We start from the raw sequence: 17,879 nt of genomic DNA, 5'->3' as shown, positions 1-17,879 counted from the left end.
TATACAGGACTTGGGCATGAATTAGAAAAGGCACCCCTTCCTCACCCTTGGGAGTGGGGAATGCAGCCCAGGTCACAACTTGGAGAAGGGAGCCTCCTGGCTAGATTCAGTCCCCCCACCCCCACCCCCCAGCCCTCCGCCTACAAGGCTCTGGGAGACCACATATGGTGACAAGGAGCAGCTGGAAGTTAAGATGGCCTTATGAAATGGGGCTGGCTCAGCCGGTAGGGCCGATTCAGGGGAACACATTTGGGCTCACCCTCTCCCCCAGGGAGACTGAGGCCCTCCTCTCACTCTCCAGGCCAGACAGATATTCGTAGTCTCTGCAGTCTCCATGGTGTGTTTGACCTGAGCCGCTGCGCCTGCTCCTGCGAGCCAGGCTGGGATGGGCCCACATGCTCGGACCCCACAGACGCTGGGGTGCCCTCTTCCTCCCCACCCTCAGTTTTGGGGTCCTGCCCAGATGACTGTAACGATCAGGGGCGCTGTGTCCTTGGTCGCTGCGTGTGCTTCCCGGGCTACACCGGCCCCAGCTGTGGCTGGCCCTCCTGCCCCGGGGACTGCCACGGCAGGGGGCGCTGCGTGCAGGGCGTGTGCGTGTGCCGGACCGGCTTCTCAGGCGCCGACTGTAGCCTGCGCTCCTGCCCTCGAGGCTGCAGCCAGAGGGGACGCTGCGAGGACGGGCGCTGCGTGTGCGACCCCGGCTACACTGGCGAGGACTGTGGGGTGAGGAGCTGCCCTCGAGGCTGCAGCCAGAAGGGGCGCTGCGTAAATGGGCGCTGCGTGTGCAACCCCGGCTATACTGGCGAGGACTGTGGGGTGAGGAGCTGCCCCCGGGGCTGCAGCCAGAAGGGGCGCTGTGAGGATGGGCGCTGCGTCTGTGACCCTGGCTATGCTGGCGAAGACTGCAGCTCTCGGAGCTGTCCTTGGGACTGTGGTGAGGGTGGGCGCTGCGTGGATGGCCGCTGCGTGTGCTGGCCCGGGTACGCGGGCGAGGACTGCAGCACACGGACGTGTCCACGCGACTGCCGGGGCCGCGGGCGCTGCGAAGACGGCGAATGCATCTGTGACGCGGGCTACAGCGGGGACGATTGCGGCGTGCGCAGCTGCCCCGGCGACTGCAACCAAAGGGGCCACTGCGAGGATGGCCGCTGCGTGTGTTGGCCCGGGTACACGGGGCCTGACTGCGGCGCGCGCGCCTGCCCGCGAGACTGTCGGGGCCGCGGGCGCTGCGAGAACGGCGTGTGCGTGTGCAACGCGGGCTACAGCGGCGAGGACTGCGGCGTGCGCAGCTGTCCTGAAGATTGTCGCGGCCGGGGCCGTTGCGAGAGTGGCCGCTGCGTGTGTTGGCCTGGGTATACTGGCCGGGACTGCGGCACGCGGGCCTGCCCTGGCGATTGTCGTGGGCGCGGGCGCTGCGTGGACGGCCGCTGCGTGTGCAACCCGGGCTTCACGGGAGAGGACTGCGGGAGCCGTCGGTGTCCCGGGGACTGCCGCGGGCGCGGCCGCTGCGAGGACGGCGTGTGTGCCTGCGACCCAGGCTACGAGGGAGAAGACTGCAGCGTGCGCAGCTGCCCCGCAAGTTGCCGAGGCCGCGGCCAGTGCCTGGACGGGCGCTGCGTGTGCGACGACGGCTACTCTGGCGACGACTGCGGCGTGAGGCGATGCCCGCGCGACTGCAGCCAGCGCGGCGTGTGCCAGGACGGTCTGTGTACCTGTTGGGAGGGCTACGTGGGAGAGGACTGTGCCCTCCGTACCTGCCCCTCCAACTGCCACGGGCGCGGCCGCTGTGAGGATGGACGCTGTGTGTGCGACTCAGGCTACACCGGACCCTCCTGCGCCACCCGCACCTGCCCCGCCGACTGCAGGGGCCGTGGGCGGTGCGTGCAGGGAGCGTGCGTGTGCCACGCGGGCTACAGCGGCGAGGACTGTGGGCAGGAAGAGCCCCCCGCCAGTGCCTGCCCAGGAGGCTGCGGGCCCCGGGAACTGTGCCGAGCCGGCCGGTGTGTATGCGTCGAGGGCTTCAGAGGCCCAGACTGCGCCATTCAGACGTGCCCTGGGGACTGCCTCGGCCGAGGAGAGTGTCTTGAGGGCCGCTGCGTCTGCCAAACCGGCTATGCAGGGGAGGATTGTGGAGAAGGTGAGCGGGCAGTCTTTCCCAGTATGCTCTGTCAGGGACTGGGCATCTGAGCCAGTGGGAAGGCCCCCGTTGGAGGCCTAGGACCCCAGGGACCTGGAGGAAGAGTGGAGGAAGGTGATGTATGCGGGGAGTGGGCAGTCAGAGCAGCCAGGGAGTCAGTGTCCACCTGGGGCAGCAGAGCCTTGGGGGCACGACAGCCGGAGGGCCTGCTTTCAGATCTCTGATACTCTCATGAGCAGGTCTGATGCCCCTTTGGTTTCTTTTAGGGAGATTCTGTGTTCTTAGAGCTGGGGGAAGGTGAAGAAGACCCAGGGCCTGTTCAGACCTCTGCTAGCTTTGCCCCACCCTCAGAGAAGAGTGGGAACTGGGATAGATCTCCTAGTGTGGCCCCGAGTAGGGAGGCCTGTGATGGTGGGGGTCGGGGGTGGGGGCTGCCTTGGACTAAACCAGCTCCCATATCCATTCTCCTGGGCAGAGGTGCCAGCCATCGAGGGCATAAGGATGCACCTACTGGAGGAGACCACAGTTCGGACAGAGTGGACCCGGGCTCCCGGCCCTGTGGATGCTTATGAAATTCAGTTCATCCCCACGGTGAGAGCTACGTTCCAGGAGGGGGCTGAGTGGGTAGGACCGGGGGAGGGGGTGCTCACCACATGTAGGGCGTTCCAGGTGACCAGATGGAGTCCACATGTCTGGGTTCCTGAAGCTGCTGTAAAGGCCTTGTCACCCTGCCCCACATGGGGCGTAGCAGCCCTCTGTAACATCTCCAGCAAGCATCGGCCCATTGCTGCTGGAACACCTCTGATGATGGTGAGCTCAGTACTTCCTGAGGCTGTCCAGTCCTTTCTTGGTCATCACCGTTAGTTCTTTTTGTTGTTGCTGAGTCCAAATCTGCCCCATTCCAATGTCCATAAAGTAGCCCTCGCTGCGCCTTCACCAACAGTCAGAGTATTTTTTTTGCTTCTCCTGCATCCTATACCACAGGCTTTCAGGGATTTGCAGACATCAGCTGTCACGTCACCCTTCATTCTCACAGGCAGAACCCACCGGTTGGTTCTTCCACCCCTCTTCCCTAGGGCTTTGTTCTTGAATTCTTCACTTCCAGATTTCCCTCTTCTAGTGCCTTCTGCTTTTTGCATGTGACCCCAGAACGTGGGCACAGAAAGGAATCCATCATTCACCTGGCTGACTCTGAAGACTGGCACTTTTCCAGAGTTTGCATATATTAACTTGTGGTCACACAAACTGTCAGCTATTTTGATTATATTTGTTTTTTTAAAATAACTTTTTATTATAAAAATCATATAGGCTTAATGTAGAAACTAGAAAACAGAGACAAATAAGGGAAAAAGAGAGAAGAAAAGAAGGAAGGAAAAAAGATAGCATTCAACTATATACCCTTTTTTTTAGCCTAAATATAGGGCTTTGTAGTTGGCTCTGTCCAATGTTATCTTTTTTGGTTTCGGCCAAGCTGTCCAGGCTACGGCAATAATTCTGAGTCTGTGAAGTGGTTCTCCCGCCTCTATGTCGTAAGTGCATTGCAAAGCATTCCTTTCTGTGTCTCCTTCCAACTCGCTCTTAAAATATTTGGGGGGCACCCTAAGGACAAAGCCTTGTGGTCTCTCATTAGAGACCTCCCTTTGTGCAGATTGGGCTTTTCTGATGTGTTTAGTCTTCCAGCTCCAAATCATCTGACATTTCTACTGTCTAACTCATGTTTTCCTGCATCATCCCAGAAATGGCCCAAGCGGGTTGGCCATGTCACCCTCATCTCTCTGCCCAGCTCGGACTTTGGGGAAAAAAAAATAACTCCCAGGCCTAAACCCTAGGAAGGCTGTAGGACAGAAGGGGCAGCTCAGAGGTACTGGCTGCCATCGCCACTCAACTGGCCTCGTTATTCTAAGTCTTCTAATTATTCCCCCAAAGTCAGACCCCCGCCATGTTGTTTCTCCTCACTCCCTGCAAGAAGCAGAAGCAGAAATCCCCACTTTGCTGTACAACAGAGACAGCTTGGATTTTTTTCTTCTGTTTAAAAAAAAATTTTTTTTTGTTGTTATAAAAATAGTTTAATCACAAGACAAGAATTTGGCAACTAGAAAAAAACAAATAATTCTTGGCTGCTTCACATTAAAACAAACACTGTGAACATTTTAAAGTGTTTCTCCCACTCTCTTCTTCTCTGTGTATATTATTTACATAGTTCTAATCTTGAGAGGGAGGGACTTTTAAAAGGAACTTTCCAAAGAAACTTCAGGGAAAGTGGAATTAAAATAAACACTTGAGATGGATGGAAGGAGCTTGAAGGGCAGCACTGTCTCCTGCTCTTAAGTATGAGTCCAGCCTTGGGTTCTCAAGAGGTGCAGCTTCCCAGCCGAAGCCTTAGGCTTCCTCCCTCACCATGGGGCTGATGGCGTCGAGCTGGCCTGTGCCCAGCTTGGCTATGTTGTCAGCTCATCTGCTCTGGTCGGGGTATGGGCCTCTGTCACATTCTGGGTTCTCTCTGAGCCCAGCTGTGAAAAATGCTCCTGTAAGATTGGTCTGTAGACACCCCAGTTAGATTCCACATCAGCCTGTGCTACTGGCCTTCAGACTATGCTTTCTACACTTTCTCTGGCTGCCCCTGGAATTGTGCCTCTTGCCCTGGCCAGTGCTCTCTGTCCACTTCTGTTGGCACAAAATATATTCAGTAGCTGGCTGTCCTTTGGCCACTGCCATCTTCCTAGAAGCCTGTCTCTACCTTATCCGGAAACACTTCTCTGTCGAAGCCCAGACTCTGCTTTTCCCGGCCAAGGGACACACTTAATTATTGGAATGATTTTCGGAACACCAGAGAGGAACAATTCTCCTTCTCCCTGCATGCGTGGCATGTTACTCTGTCCCAGGGTTCTCAACGTGTGTGCCCTGGGTCTGCTGCATTAGTGCCACCTGGGAGCTTGTTAGACATGCAAATTTTGGACTCTGCCCCCAGATCGAATGAATCCGAACCTCTGGGGGTGAAGCCCAATAACTGCCCTCCAGGTGATTCTGACACACCCCAAGACTGAGGACCACTAACTTAATTAAGTAATGTTGCTATTTTGCAAAATGCTGACTCCTCTATGAATGTGAGAAAAAGCGTGAGGAAACTGAGGGAGGTGAGCCCCTGAACAGAAAGAGGTTCAGGTATTCCTTGTCTGGATGCATTGTGCAGCCTGCAAACCGGGGCTACACCAAGTGTTCATTGGGACACAAGACCTTGCAGTCTCAGAAAAGTTTGTGTTTGGGTCTGATCTGAAAAGGGGGCTGAGGGGTGCAGTAAGCTCCAGGGACCAGCCAAGGTGGAGTCCCCCACCTGGGGCCACAAGGTTGATACTGAGAATGGGATTAGAAACTCGCCAGGTACAGTCAGTGAAGCAGCCAAGCTTTCACCAAGGTGCAGAGCCAGCTGCCAGCATTTGGCTAGGGAGCCTGCCTCAGACCAGCCAGATGGTGCTGACGGTGGGACTTTCAGGGGACTGTTCCCAAATGGATCACAGGAGGGACAAAGAGGTGTGTAAAAGGTCCATGTAGGTGGTCTGAAGGGAGAAGGAGACCTTGGGCTGGGTTTGTCTTCCTGAAAGGACCAGACATGATCAGGGCGCACCCAAGGTGTGTGTGTGTGTGTGTGTGTGTGTGTGTGTGTGTGTGTGGTGGGTTGGGGGAACAGAAAGAGTAAGTGGGGAGGGGGAGGACTTGGGAGGCCTTGAGCTGAGGTTAACCCGAAGCCTCCCGGGCTGGGGTACCCTCGGGTAGGGAGAGTAGGAGGTGCGAAGGACAGGGGTCATGTGTGCCCAGGGTACCTTTTCAGCCAAGAAAACTCGGACAAAGCTTTAGTCATCCTCAACCCAGAAATCTCTACGTGGCCTCTCATCTGTTTTTATACTTTGGTGTTTGCTGGGTTGATTTCCCCACCCATTCCCTTGGTTTAGGAGAGTACCTTTTGAAATTTCCAGTCCTCCTTGGCTGAATGCAGGTATCCCCCTCACCGCCAACATAGCTAAGCAGAACAGAGCGTCCTTAGAAGCTGTCCTAGCTGGACAGACAGCCCAGTGAAATGTGCTGTTGGATGGATGTCTAGTTCCTCCTGTCCCCGCAGCAGCTGGCCCTCTAGGAGAACCCGGCGTTAGCAGGGGCTAGCAGATTTCCTGGGGTCACCACAAATAATCATAGTCCCTTACTTGCACACTTGGAGGAGGGTTGTTTTCTCACAGGCATGTACTACACATAGAGGTTTGGGTAGGGATCTAATAAGACTTAAGACGTGGCCATACCTTTAGCCACCAGAGCACGAGCTATCTGAGAACAGGTGCCGTGTGTTTTATTTTTGTGCCTCCAGTGCCCAGCATGGTGCCAGGTATGAAATCGGGAAACAAATTTGTGAAACTCTGAGCAGACGGGCCTTTTTTGAGGGGCCCACAACCCTGCTGAGGAGACAAGAAAAATGCCTGAAGGGAAATGTCATGCCATAGGTGACACCCAGATTGCACAGCCAGGGGCAGCTGTCCGTGGGGAGGCTCAGGCCTGGGCGGATGGGTTAAGGAGGAAGTGAGGCTTGGAGGGACAGCCCTCGTCTACTTCGTCTGTTCTGCCAGGAGTGAGCTTAGGGGAAGCTTGGTCCTGCTAAGGAAGTCGGGGTGGGGGGTGCAGCCAGAGGGAGAGACCGGCTGTGTTCGGGACAGTTCTGGCACAGAGCTGATGAATGGGCTAAAAGATAGTGCCCATGCGAGGGGACTCTGAGGTCACACTACCTGGGTTTAAATCCCTGCCACGTTCGATGTTGGTATCTTGGGCAAGATACTTTTCATCCTTTTGTACCTCAGTTTTCTCATCTGTTCAGTGGGAATACAACCTGCCTGATAAGGTTTGTATGAGGATTAAGTGAGTTTATTACATAAATTGCCTTAAACAGTAGCTGGCATGGAGTAAGTGTTCTAGCACGTTTGCTGTCACCACCCATGCTCCCCAGCTGTACAGGGCCACGTTCTACACAGTCCCGGGTTGACAGTGCCTGGAATTGGCAAAAGGAGTACAAGGGGGACTGAGCAGCAGGGCAGGAGTGCCAGCCTTGATCCACCTGGTGCTCTCTCTCTTGCAGACGCATGGGGCGAGCCCCCCATTCACGGCGCGGGTGCCCAGCTCTGCCTCAGCCTATGACCAGAGAGGACTGGCCCCTGGTCAGGAGTACCAGGTCACCGTCCGCGCCCTTCGAGGGACTAACTGGGGCCCTCCTGCCTCCAAGACCATCACCACCAGTGAGAGCTGGGGCTGTGGGGCCGGGGCCTGAGTGGAGATCTGGACGTGAGGAGGAGGGAGGAATCTGCCTTCCAGGAAGGCAGAGGGGAGGGGTGGGGTGGGGTGAGGATCTTAGAGGCAAAGTTGGTGACTAAAGAGTCAGCCTCCCAACTGATCCTTCCTTTCTCTATTCCAACTAGTGATCGATGGCCCCCAGGACCTCCGGGTCGTGGCTGTGACTCCAACCACACTGGAGCTCAGCTGGCTGCGCCCCCAGGCCGAGGTGGACCAATTTGTGGTGTCCTACGTCAGTGCTGGCAACCAGAGGGTGCGGCTGGTAGTGCCCTCTGAGGCAGATGGGACGGTGCTGACTGACCTGATGCCAGGCGTGGAGTATGTGGTGACTGTCACTGCGGAGCGTGGCCGGGCAGTGAGCTACCCGGCTTCCGTCAGGGCCAGCACAGGTATGGCCGCCCAGGGCTCGGGGACAGGCCTGCTTCCTGATGTAGGAGCTCCTGCCTCAGGAACCCACGCAGGGATCACAGGCGCTTCTGAATACACTTGGCAGGGTGTGTGGCAGTCCCACAGCACCTGCTGGGGGCCTCGTTTTGTACCAAGGGCACTGGGGAGGCAGAGCCTCAGGCACTTCCTATAGGAAGGCTGCCGGCTGGATGGAGTATGGGGAGAGCTGCCCATGGAGGAAGCAGTGAATAGGAGATGCTGTCCAACCCACGCAGGTGGGGGACAGCCCTCCTGCTCACTCACAATCAGTGGTCAGATCTTATAGGGACTGGAATTAGGCCGATCAGCTCTTCTGTTGACTTTAGGATTTGGGGTTTGGGGAGTTAGGTCTCATGGCAGCAGTTTTCCACTAACCTCAAGGTCTCTTAACAGATGCCTGGATCTTTCTTTTCTTTGCCTGTGACAGAGGGACACCCACCTCGCTGTAACTCACATCCTGTCCTCCCACTTCCCTTTCTCTCCTTCAGATGCAGGGCCCCACCCGCTGGCTTCTCTCTTCTTTCTAGGGCGCCAACAGTGGCGGGTTTGGAGGGCCAGGGGGGTGAGGGGCTCCTGGGACATTGACTCTTTTTTCTCGGTTCTCTTTCCAGGTGGGGCTGGAGCACATGGACGAGGCCTCTGGCTCCAGTGGGAGGGATGGAGAAAGAGACTGCTGTGGGAGGAGTGTGGGGATGGGGGTGCTGCCACTGACCTGCCCTCCTCCTCCCCCTCTTTTGCCCCCGGCAGCACCAGGCCACTACAGTTACCCGGAGGTGCACCTCCCAGCCCTGCCCCCCAGACCCCGTCCTCGGCCGACCCCGGCCCCTCGGCCCCCGCGGCCGGCTCGGCCTGCTCGGCCCCCTCGGCCTGCGGAGGAGGGCCAAGAGGAGTCTCGGCCTGGGCCTAGCCTGCCCCAGCCCTCTCGGCGGCCGTGGGGCAACCTGACAGCCGAGCTGGGCCGCTTCCGCGGCACGGTGCAGGACCTGGAGCGCCACCTGCGGGCTCACCGCTACCCACTGCGGGCCAACCAGACCTACACGTCGGTGGCGCGCCGCATCCACGAATACTTACAGCGGCGTCTGGCGGCAGCCCCTGCCGGCTCCCCCTCACCCCCGCCGGGTCGCCCCCACCCCACCTCCAGCCCCGACTCGGGCACCTGGAAGCGCGACTCCAACCAGGGCATCTACGGCCTTTCGCCCGAAGGCGTCGGTGGGGTGGCTGCACCCCGCCACCCCAAGCCCGAGGTGCTCGGCAGTTCCGCTGATGGCGCACTACTCGTGTCCCTCGATGGGCTCCGCGGCCACTTCGAGCGCGTGGTGCTGCGCTGGCAGCCCCAGCCGCCCGCAGAGGGCCCCCGCGGGGAGCTGACCGTGCCTGGCACCGCGCGCACGGTCAGCATACCCGACCTCAGGCCTGGCACTACCTACCATGTGGAGGTCCACGGGGTGCGGGCAGGGCAGACCTCCAAGTCCTACGCCTTCATCACCACCACAGGTAGCGTGTGCTCGGGCTCAGGAACACCCATCCCCTGCCCAGGCTCACCTGCCACTGGGAGTCTGCGACCCTCCCTTCCTCCCACTGCTCACTGCTCAGACTGTCACCCCCACCACACCCTTCCGCCTTCAAGCCCTACCCTGTCCTTTTGCTGTGGGGTCTGGACGGCTCCAGGGACCCCACAGCAAAGCACACTCTCCTGTGTTTCTAGAACCACCTCACCGCCAGGATCCTGGCAGATAGATACCCAAGGCCAACCAGACCTGGTCTTGAGGTTCCCTAGTTTTCACTCAGGTTCCCAAAGCACTTCTGCCAGGATTGTTGTTCTAGGCGACAGAAGGGGCATTTGGTGGGCGGGGGAGTGACTGCACACTCACTAGAACACTTTGGGTGGGATAGGGCAGGAGTGAAACCAGAGGTTCCCCGCTCTGACTCACTGTGGTGAGGGCTGCTGGAGACTGTGGTCAGTGGTTACTATTCCACAATTTGGCCTTGACCTCAAAGGGATACATTGAAACTGCATGGGGGTGGCCTTGAAGCCAACAGGCAGCATGTGTATGTGAGGGGGAACCACTGCTTCTTGAGCTGCCTTTCCAGATCTCCTGCCTCACTTCATGCTGGTCTCTCCCACAGGAAGATGTCCGGGCTCAGGAAGGGGTGCTTTGTGGCTGCCATGGCTGGGGGATTGTGGACCTCTTCTTCCTCCATAGGGCCCAGATGCCACCTGAGCTGGACGTCCCCCTCTTTCCCTCTCCTCTCACTACCCATTCTCTTGCATCCTCCTTCCCTAACACCACCTTACCCTCCTTTCTTCCAGGCTTCTCACTGCAGCACTAATGGAAACCACGACCACCACCCAGTGGGGTGGGAGATAGGTGTGGGGAGGGACAGGGAAGTCTGAGGGCTGGAGGTCAGAGGAGTCCTGTGGGGGTGGGATGGCAGGCTTTATTTATTTCATTTATTACCTGCAGGCCTGTACGTTCAGGTGTGATGGACAAGAGTGTTTGGAGGACCGGGCAGACCTTTGGGAGGGTGAGGTGGTCCCGGGTGGACCAGGAACAGAAAAGGGAGGGTCTGTAGGCTTTTAGAGGCTCGAACAGAACCTGGGGGCTGGGGTCCCTTTCTGGCTCTCATATTCTACTCTCCTGTTTTTCTCGCCCTGCTCTTCCTAGGGTCCTCCCCCTTGGGCCTCTTGGGGGCCACTGATGAGCCTCCTCCCTCGGGCCCTTCAACGACTCAAGGGGCTCAGGCCCCTGGCCTGCAGCAGCGCCCCCAGGAGCTGGGAGAATTGAGGGTGCTGGGCAGAGACAAGACAGGGCACCTGCACGTGGTCTGGACAGCCCAGCCTGACACCTTTGCCCACTTCCAGCTGCACCTACGGGTGCCTGATGGGTCAGGGACACACGAGGAATTACTGCCAGGGGACGTCCGCCAGGCTCTGGTGCCCTCACCTCCTCCCGGAATGCCCTATGAGCTGTCACTTCGTGGGGTGCCCCCTGAGGGCGAGCCTTCTGCCCCTCTCATCTACCAAGGCGTTATGGGTACATCCTGGATTCTGCTCAAGCCAGGGTCCTGAAGTTGGGGGAGGGGCTGGGCCATCAGGACTTCAGGGGTGGATGAGGATTGAAATGCAGGGCTGGTGTTTGGGTGGAAGTGGTGGGAGAAAACGAGAGAAAAGGAGTTGGGGGGTTCAGAGGCAAGAGGGATGGAGGGGGTCTGAGAACAATGATAGGCTGGCTGGGGGAGGGGACTGCTCCAGGAAAAGATGGAGGAGAAAAGGCCGAGGTTGGGACAGGGATTCAGGAAGAGAGGCTGTAGGCCCCTGGCTCTGTCCCTGTGGCTTTCTTTGCCCTGTTTCCTGCCCCCACATCCTGCTCATCCCTCTGCCCCATAGATCTCAGGGTGGGTGTGGGAAGGCCTCTGGCCCTGAGGATGCTGACCCTCCACCCCTCCCCTTCCCTTCAGCCCCCACCACCGTGTCACTGGGCAGGCTGGCACGAGGGTGCTGCCCCCCACCCGGAAAGCCTGGCCTGCCATGGACAGTGCCCCACGGTCCTCTCAGCCAGTGTTTCTGCTGGGGGTGGAGGTATCTTGGCGTAGGAAGCACCACAGCCGTCCTTCATAGACGGGGGAGGTCTGCAGAACCAGTGAAGGCCAGGGCCTGAGTGCCCGGCTCTCACATTTCCCTCTCGGTCCCTCTATGGGACCAGGGCAGCTGATTGTCCCTGCAACTCCAGGACAGAGAGGCTGACAAGGGAGAGAGAGAAGTTCAGGTGGACTGGAGTCTTCAGACTATTCTAGAGCAGTAATGGGGAGTTTCGATACTTTCAGGAAGAACCATGGGGGCCTGAAACTTCCCCATAAACCCTGGTGGGAGGAGTGGGGCCTGTGTGAGGGGTGGGGAAGCTGTCACAAGGGAAGGGCCAAAGCTCGCACTCCAGAACGGAGGTTGAGGGGGGAAATGCCCCCTTCCCAAGAAGGCTGGTCACAGAGGCCTGAGGACTGAGGAAATGGAACCTTCGAGGTAGGGAGGGAGCTGTCCAGGCTGGAGTGAGCCAGGGGGTAGAGAGGAGGGATTGGAGGCAAGGGCAAGGCAATAGTTGAGTTTTCCTGCTTTGCTTTGCCCCCACCACCCCCAGACAGGGATGAGGAAAAGCCTGGGAAGCCCTTGGTCCCGCCACGCCTGGGCGAGCTGACAGTGACAAATGTGACTTCCAACTCCCTGCTCCTGCACTGGACAGTCCCCGAAGGCACGTTCGACTCCTTTGTGATCCAATACAAGGACAGGGATGGGCCCCAGGTGGTACCAGTGGAGGGGCCCCAGCGCTCTGCCTCCATCACCAACCTGGATATGGGCCGCAAGTACAAATTCGTCCTGTATGGGCTTGCGGGCAAGAAGAGGCACGGCCCCCGCGTGGCTGAAGCCAAGATTGGTAAGTGAGAGCAGGCATGCACACCCCCGCCTCTGCCCTCTGCGTGGTCCTGGAGGGGTCTTCCCAGTGCTGTGGGAAACTGCTTTGGAAACTCCAGGAAGGCTTCCTAGAGGCAGGGGTGCCTGAGATCAAAGGGAAAATAGTGGAGGGTCAGGTTAGAGAGGTTGAGGAGGGCCGTGCAGACAGAGGGAGCCATGGTGAGCAAGGCAGGAGTGAGTGTGTCCCTGTAGGTGCATCAATGTCTGTTTCCTCTGGCTGGACAGCAGGGCACCTGGGAAGCTGAAGAGACTGGTCTCGTGTATCTGGCAGGAGCTTGGACCTCATTTGAGGGTCCTGGGGGACCTCTGAAAGGTTGTAAGTGGGGGAGAGACATAATTCAATCTTTATCTTCCAAATAACACTGAGGCTGCTGCAGAGGATAGCTGAGAAGTGAGTGAAGAGAAATGGTAATGTCTGGGTTGGGATGGTGGCAGTGAGGCTGGATGTGGAAGAGAAGGAGAGTGAGGGCCTCCAGGTACCCCCACGTCTGGCTCAGTCCCATTTCCGGAGGCTAGGAACAGCAGAGATGAGGAACAATGCAGCGGGACACTTAGATAAGCATCTTTGAGCATTTGTTAAGGGCACACGGGTTCCAGATGTTCTAGGTGCATCATCACACCTAACCCTGACAGTAGCCCTGGGCAGCGTGCCTACGTTATAGGTGGGGAATTGAGGCACAAAGAGGGAGAAATCATGCGAGCAGAAAGTGATATACTACTGCCCCCAAGGGTCTGGAGAGCAGAGGGGAGGCCTGAAGAGGGGATGTGGGTGTCGTGTGCCAGGGGACAGGAGCCAGGTTGAGCATGTACGAAGAGTCAGGGCTGCTGGAACCCTGGGATGGCCAACACTCAGGGTATGAGCAGAGGAAGAGGAGCTCCAAGTAACCTGAGGGGTCACTTGTGAAGAGGGGCAGAGCCTCAGAGAGTGGTGTCCTGGACGCCAAAATGAAGGGTGCAGTTAGGCGTGTCAGATTCCATAGGAGTGATTCAGGGCTAGAGTGTCCGCAGGACTCAGCAAGGGTGACCTCACCACTGACCCTGCTGAGAGTTGCTGTGGAGGGTGGACGTGGGTTGGGAGGGTGATGGAGGTGAGGATATGACTACAACCAGTGTAGACATCTCTTTCTGGAACGGAGAGCAAAGAGGGAGGGTGGAGGAGCTTGTGTTGCTGCTGATGGCACAGGGTAGGGAGTAGGGCTGGTGGTGCAGGGTGGGAGCAGAGGCGGAGGGTGGGGGGGGCCCGGGCACAGGTGTGGGAGGCTCTCCCACATTAATTCGCTCCAAGTATCATGCTCCCATCTCTTGGAGGAGAAACCAGCTAGTAGTTAGGCTGGAAGCAGTAGAGCTTGCTCTGGAACACTTCCCTGGCCATGGAGATGTGGAAAGAGTTGGCTGGACTCCCTTCTCTCCCAAGCCCCTCTCCAGGCTGGGGATAGAGTCAGGGCCACACTAATCCATACATTTAGAAGAACGCACCCTTCTTCTAGGTGGGCATAGCCTGTCGCCATTGTACACAGCATGGCAAGCAGAGTGCTGGCTGGATACAGTCCCTCGGTGCTCCCTCAGCCACACACTTTTGTGCAGTGAACAACCTGTACAACCTCATACAGCATTTCTACGTGGGAGATGGATGTCCCCTCTTTGACCTGTGTCCCTCCCTTCTTTCTATTCCTTCTCCCTAGTGCCTCAGAGGGATCCCAGCCCAGCAGCTTCACCCCGCCTGGGAATGCTGTGGGTGACAGATCCCAGCCCAGACTCGCTGCGCCTCTCCTGGACTGTCCCTGAGGGCCAGTTCGACTCCTTTATGGTCCAGTACAGGGACAGGGATGGACGGCCCCAGGTGGTACCCGTGGAAGGATCAGAGCGCTCAGTCGTTATCTCCCCTCTGGACCCTGACCACAAGTACAGGTTCACTCTGTTTGGGATTGCCAAGAAGAAGCGGCATGGCCCCCTCACGGCTGACGGCACCACTGGTGAGTGGAAGCCACCTAAGCCCCATGTGACCCCTCCCAGCCGTCCACACACTTGCCCTCAGCCAGGAACCAGCTGGGCCTCCCAGCATGACGGCTGGCCCCGCTCCCAGGCCGAGGGGCGGCCAGCCTCCCCTGCTCTGCTGGGCCCCGTCCATCCCATCCAGCTAGTCCCCAAGGCCCAGTAGATGTGTCATACCCGGCGATGCCAGACTTCCCAGGAGCTCAGCACTCACACTAATTGAATATGACCCTCCAGGTGTGACAACCCGTCCAAACCCCAAACCCGAATCTCAGGCTGCCAGTTTATCCCTGGCTGGATCCTCTTATTTACAGCCCCAGAGAAGAGAGAGGATCCCCGCCACCCAGAGCCCCCCGTGCAGCCGCTGCTGGGGGAAGTGACTGTGGTTGGCGCGACTCCAGATTCCCTGCGCCTGTCCTGGACGGTGGCCCAGGGCACCTTCGACTCCTTCCTGGTCCAGTACAAGGATGCACAGGGGCAGCCCCAGGTGGTGCCCGTTGCAGGGGATGAGAGTGAGGTCACCGTCCCTGGCCTGGAATCTGACCGGAAGTATAAAATGAACCTCTACGGCCTCCATGGCAGGCAGCGCGTGGGGCCCATGTCTGTGGTGGCCACCACCGGTGAGTCCCTCCCCTGCCAGCCCAAGTTCTCTGAACAGGACCTGGGGACCTGGCCCAGGGCTTCTACACATCTCCCTGCACCTTCTTTCTCAGCTTTAATTCTCCCCCAAGGCGGAAACTTGCACCGCCTTGCTTCTCCATCTCCAAGAACAGGCCCATCTCCCCTTTCCGAGCCCCTGGAATCGTCCCTCCACCCTGCTGTCCTCCCCACAGGTGTCCTCAGCCACTGTTCTTTCCCTCTGGTTTTCAATGGGCCTCTCCCCCTACCGTGACCTGGCTCAGGCCATGGTCACGTCTAAGGTTCTGGCACCTGCTGCCCACACCCTAATGCCATTGCCACTCTATTCAGAGCTGACAGGTCCAAGGGATAAGAACACCACGTTTCCCCAGCCTCTGTCCAGCAGGAAGGGGACTCCTCCCAGCCTCCCGACTCCCTGACTGCAGCCAGCTTGGAGCAGGGCAAAGGGCTTGCTTTCAGCACCCCTCCCATGTTCCTCCACGTGTCCAGTCTCCCCACCCAGCACCATTTCCATGATTGTGTGGCATCATGGTTGGGTGCCTGGCTCTGGAGCCTGGATTTTAATCCCAGCTCTGCCATTTACTATCTAAGGGACCATGTGCGAGTTACTGAACCTCTGTGTGCCTCAGCTTTCTCATCTGTCAAATGGGGATAAGAATGGTAACTACTTCACAGAGTTGTTAGAACACATATAGCCCTCAGAACAGTGCCTGGCACATTGAAACTGCTGCTTTAAGAGTGAGCTGCTGTTGCTCCCTGACTCTCCTGCTTCCTAGGGGCCTTTTTCCCTCCTTCCTGGTCCAGTGCAAGGATGCGCAGGGGCAGCCCCAAGCAGTGCCCGTCGCGAGGGATGAGAATGAGGTCACTGTCCCTGGCCTGGAATCTGACCGGAAGTATAAAATGAACCTGTGTGGCCTCTGTGGCAGGCAGCGCGTGGGGCCTGCGTGGTGGCCATCCTCGCCTGGGTTATCATTCTTGCCTGCTCCCTCCTCAATCTCCTGTCCCCTAAGTGGTACCCCATGGACCTGGGAGCGGGTCACAGAAGGGCTGGCTGCCCTTGCACCAGTGTCCCCGGTCCGTGGAACCTCACCAAAGACGTACCTGCAGCAAAGGGTGGGTAGGTGCCTAGGGCTACCATTCCAGACCCAAGCAGGGAAGAGCAGGGCTCTCCCCCACGCACGCCATCCCACCCCACCCCCAAATCTTTCTCCCACTTTGGTCTGAAGCCCTGCCTTAGCAATTTATTCCTTAGATAAAGTGGAGGGAGGGGCAGGGCTGCCGGGGAGGCCTTAGCCAGAGCACATTCCACCTCCTGTCTTGCTAGGGCTGCTGGGAAGCCCTGGGGAGGGTCGGAAGCTGAAGGGAGGAGTGCCCCTCACTTGCCTGAGGTCAGCACTGTCAGTGAACACAGTAGAGAACTCCTCAGAGGTTCCTCTCTTCTCAGCTCCCTTCTCAGACATGTGGGGAGACCCTCCCCGACAGCAGCCACCAGCGCAGTCCTGCCAGCGGTACATGAGGGGGATCGGGGCCCATCTCAGCCCTGTCTCCATCGGTGAGCCACTGAATGGCTAACACAACGGTCACAGAAACCACTAGGCCTACAGCCTAAGGGCCACATTTGTTGGATGTACCTGACTGTCACGATTAATGTCACCGGCAAAGCAAGTCGCCCTTTAACCTGTATCCCCTGATCTCTTTTTTCAGCCCGCCAGGAGGTTGTGGAGGAGACCTTCCCCACAGAACCCAGCACAGAGACCCCAGAGCCCCTCAACGAGCCCGTCCTGGGGGAGCTAATGGTGACAGGATCCTCCCCGAACTCCCTGCATCTCTCTTGGACCGTCCCCGAGGGACGGTTTGACCACTTCCTTGTCCAGTACAAGAACGGGGACGGGCAGCCCAAGGCGGTGCGGGTGTCGGGACACAAGGACGAGGTCACCATCTCGGGCCTGGAGCCAGACCACAAGTACAAACTGAAACTGTACGGCTTCCGTGGCGACCAGCGCCAGGGCCCCGTGTCTGTCATCGGGGTGACAAGTGAGTGGACGGCGGAAGCCCAGGGTGGGAGCCTAAGGAGGACCGCACTGTCTGTGGTGGGGGAGGGGTGCAGGGGCCCCTCTGCTCGAGGCTGAGCCATGCAGCCCGTTGTGCCTCCGCCCTGTGATCCCCGAGGACCAGCGGGTCCCCTGGGCAGAGCGGGGCCTCCGTGAGTCGTGCTGGTGCTGCCCTGGGTCCCCACAGCTGACCCTGAGGCTCTGGCATGTCTGTGAGATGACAGTTGAGCAGGAACACCCAGCCCCAAGCAGGGACTTCTCGGAACCGACTCCAGGCCCCCAGTTATGGCCATGGCTTCTCCATCCTTGTCCCCGACACCAAGGACGTGTCCCTGGACCCTGCCTCACCCTCTCTGTGTCTGTCTGTCTTCTCAGCTGCAGAGGAAGAGACCCCCTTGCCCACGGAGGCCCCAGAGCCCCCCGAGGAGCCCGTCCTGGGGGAGCTGACGGTGACAGGATCCTCCCCGGACTCGCTGAGCCTCTCCTGGACTGTCCCCCAGGGCCACTTCGAGTCCTTCACCGTCCAGTACAAGGACAGGGCTGGGCGGCCCCAGGTGGTACGCGTCGGGGGTGAGGAGAGCGAGGTCACCGTGTGGGGCCTGGAGCCGGGGCGCAAGTACAAGATGCACCTGTACGGCCTGCACGGGGGGCGGCGCGAGGGGCCCGTGTCCACCGTGGGCGTGACCGGTGAGTGAGGGTGGGATCTGGTTTGTTCCCCTCCCACAGATGGCCCCAGCCTCCCTGTGCCCTCTACTCTCTTGCTTCAGTGGAACCCTGTGGCCCCACCTGCTTGGGGAAGACCTAGAAAGAGCAGTTCACAGGGACTGGGCTCCACTCAGCT

At 58.6% G+C, this 17,879-nt stretch overlaps 1 protein-coding gene across 1 annotated transcript in view; it reads left to right on the top strand.

Annotated features, from left to right (window-relative positions):
* TNXB (tenascin XB) overlaps positions 1 to 17,879 on the top strand; it is a 50,705-nt gene that overhangs the window by 10,016 nt on the left and 22,810 nt on the right. The window contains exons 4-14 of the mRNA XM_033095792.1: positions 302 to 2,140; positions 2,616 to 2,731; positions 7,254 to 7,410; positions 7,591 to 7,854; positions 8,639 to 9,385; positions 10,558 to 10,926; positions 12,025 to 12,318; positions 14,039 to 14,329; positions 14,663 to 14,968; positions 16,692 to 17,021; positions 17,414 to 17,725. Coding sequence (XP_032951683.1) covers positions 302 to 2,140; positions 2,616 to 2,731; positions 7,254 to 7,410; positions 7,591 to 7,854; positions 8,639 to 9,385; positions 10,558 to 10,926; positions 12,025 to 12,318; positions 14,039 to 14,329; positions 14,663 to 14,968; positions 16,692 to 17,021; positions 17,414 to 17,725 — 5,025 coding nt within the window. The remainder of the gene's footprint in view (positions 1 to 301; positions 2,141 to 2,615; positions 2,732 to 7,253; positions 7,411 to 7,590; positions 7,855 to 8,638; positions 9,386 to 10,557; positions 10,927 to 12,024; positions 12,319 to 14,038; positions 14,330 to 14,662; positions 14,969 to 16,691; positions 17,022 to 17,413; positions 17,726 to 17,879) is intronic.

The sequence above is a fragment of the Rhinolophus ferrumequinum genome, chromosome 3 (assembly GCF_004115265.2).
Source record: "Rhinolophus ferrumequinum isolate MPI-CBG mRhiFer1 chromosome 3, mRhiFer1_v1.p, whole genome shotgun sequence".
Taxonomy (NCBI): Eukaryota; Metazoa; Chordata; class Mammalia; order Chiroptera; family Rhinolophidae; genus Rhinolophus; species Rhinolophus ferrumequinum.
The sequence above is the reverse complement of the archived record's forward strand: the minus strand, read 5'-3'. Positions and strand labels throughout refer to the sequence as shown.